Genomic DNA, 2,354 nt, shown 5'->3' with positions numbered 1-2,354 from the left:
GTTGTCTGCTCCTCCCTGCTTCTACCTCTGCCTGTTATAAGCTCTGGTTGCACCTACTCCTAGCTCCACCTGCTAGTACCTGCCCTGCCCTTCACTCCACCAGGCCCAACAGAAAGCCACCACTGTGTCAAAAGCTATAGAACAATCCACAATTTGACTAATGATAATTGTGATATGTTTTACTTCTCATGATGTATGTGTTTACCACAGAGAGAAGATCCCTGTGCAGCAAAACTCTGGAAGCTGCCCCAGAGTTCCTACCTCTCTTCTCCAGGCTAGATAAGCTTATTATTCTTTCCAATATCACATGTCAGTGTATATCTTTAGAGAAGGGAGCAATTTGCCAAAGTGCACTCTTGTCTGAATGTAATTGCAACAAGCAACAGTAAGAACTGGGTGGTTAGTGAAAAAATAGACGGTATTTACCAATCTGTTCTAATAGTGAATCTACAAATAACTAGACAGGATCTAGGAATGAAAGATAAGCAGCTTGGTTTTTAAGTTTATTGTATTTTCTATTCCAATTTCTTAAAAGGTGGCCTTAGGACCGAGCTGTTTGGCAGACAAATGCAAAAGGTTCCCATGGAGAGGAAGTGAAAAGACTGGGCATACAAACAAGGCTGCTGCCATGTTCAAAGCACAGGGGGAGACCTTCATCATAGCACAAAATACACTCCTTAGTAAAATGGGTTTCAGGCAATTTCAGCGTTAAGATAACATCATTAAGAGCAGAACAGATTGTGCTTGGTCCCTGCTGTTTATAATTAACACGTTCTTTCCAAATACTCCAGGGTCTTGGGTAAATAGTCCTCAGCTCAGATCCATCCAGACCAACTAGTGTTTTCATCAGATCCCATGCTGAGCCAGCACCTGTTTTGGACAAATCCAATAGAGCCCAAAGTCTCCTCTCGCTGGATGGCTAAAGTAGATAGAGGAACACCAATTGCCTTAGTTGTCATCCCAGTGTCCAGATGGTCTTCACAGGAAGTCATACAAGTACTTTATGATGTCAAAGTTCACAGTCCTGTAAGACAACATAGTATGTCAGTTTACTTAAATCTCTACTCCTCTTTGGGAATGGCCAAGTCACCTGGTGCACCTTTGAGCTGAGACCTCCATGGTAGCAAGATTGCAAAGTTTGAATTCTGAATGTAACGAGGCCTAGCTCTAAAATATTAAAGGTTGGAACACTGAGGCCGAGGCCCACACACTTTCCTTCTAGCACTGTTTTTTCTACAGTGGAAGAACTGGTTGCTTGCTGTCCTTCCACTGGCAGGTGGGGACCTTCTTGTTCCAACAATTTTTTGGGAACTGACTGCTTCTAATGAAATGACTGGTGCCGTGTTGCTTTTATTGTAATTACTTCTATGGTTAAACAGATTTTATATGTGTACATTGTTTTACCTCTATTAATGTTTACTTGCTTTTATTGTATTTTCTGTGTTTTTGGTGATTTTTATTATTATCTGTAGTCATCATCATTAACATCCAACTCTCCCCCCATAGACAATACATTCTGTGACGGAGATGCTCCACATGTAGGCCTCTATGTGCCAAATCTTGATTGTATGCTTTGAGGGTGGAGGGAGAGAGTAGAGGATGAAAGGAGAAAGGGGGAAAGAATGCACAAATTAGTGTTTTGTGCATCTGAGCCACTATGTGATGCATCCAGATCATATACAGTCAAACCTTGGTTCCTGAATGGCTCCATAAATGCTCTGGTAAATGCTCCAGTTTTCGAACGTTTTTTGGAAGCCAAACATCTGATGAGGCTTCTGCTTGAGTGCAGGAAGCTCTTGCAACCAATCGGAAGCCACGCCTCGGTTGTCGAATGTTTTGGAAGCTGAATGGGCTTCTGGAACGGATTACATCCGACAACCAAGGTTTGACTGTATGTTGTTTCGGTGGTTTACAGCAGATACTTGCCCCAGCTGCTACACCATTGGCCCAGATGAATGAATGCACCTGAGTTATCTTGTTACACAGCTTTTCAAAGACTATCAAACATTTAAAGCTGTTCATCTCAGTACTGAAGCTGCAAAACAAATTTAGCTCAAGAATAAAAGTTTTTTAATTTTTTTTAAAAAACAACTCCAGTAAACATGGCACACTGTTTGGAAATGCAAAGCAGCAATCTTGTCTGCTATTGAACATTCTGTTATTCGTCCAAACCACCTGTTTCAGCATTATGTATGGCATAACTCCTTCATCTGTACTAATTTGCAGTCTGCATTCTTTCTTTCTTGACAGTAGTTGACCCATGCTTTTTAACTAAACGTGAACAATCCAAGAATACTCAATAGGACAGAAGATTTGAATGTATTTTTGTGCTTTGTTAGAATGAAGAATTATAC

At 41.0% G+C, this 2,354-nt stretch overlaps 1 protein-coding gene across 1 annotated transcript in view; it reads right to left on the bottom strand.

The window, feature by feature from the left end:
• Positions 1–475: 475 nt before the first annotated feature.
• Positions 476–2,354, bottom strand: part of ORC5 (origin recognition complex subunit 5) — an 80,526-nt gene continuing 78,647 nt past the window's right edge. Inside the window, 1 exon segment of the mRNA XM_033161707.1 lies at positions 476–1,024. Within this exon segment, the coding sequence (XP_033017598.1) occupies positions 979–1,024 (46 nt within the window). The 3' untranslated portion in view covers positions 476–978.

Source organism: Lacerta agilis, chromosome 10 (assembly GCF_009819535.1).
Source record: "Lacerta agilis isolate rLacAgi1 chromosome 10, rLacAgi1.pri, whole genome shotgun sequence".
Classification (NCBI taxonomy): Eukaryota; Metazoa; Chordata; class Lepidosauria; order Squamata; family Lacertidae; genus Lacerta; species Lacerta agilis.
Note: the sequence above shows the minus strand (reverse complement) of the source record. Positions and strands in the feature narration are given on the sequence as shown.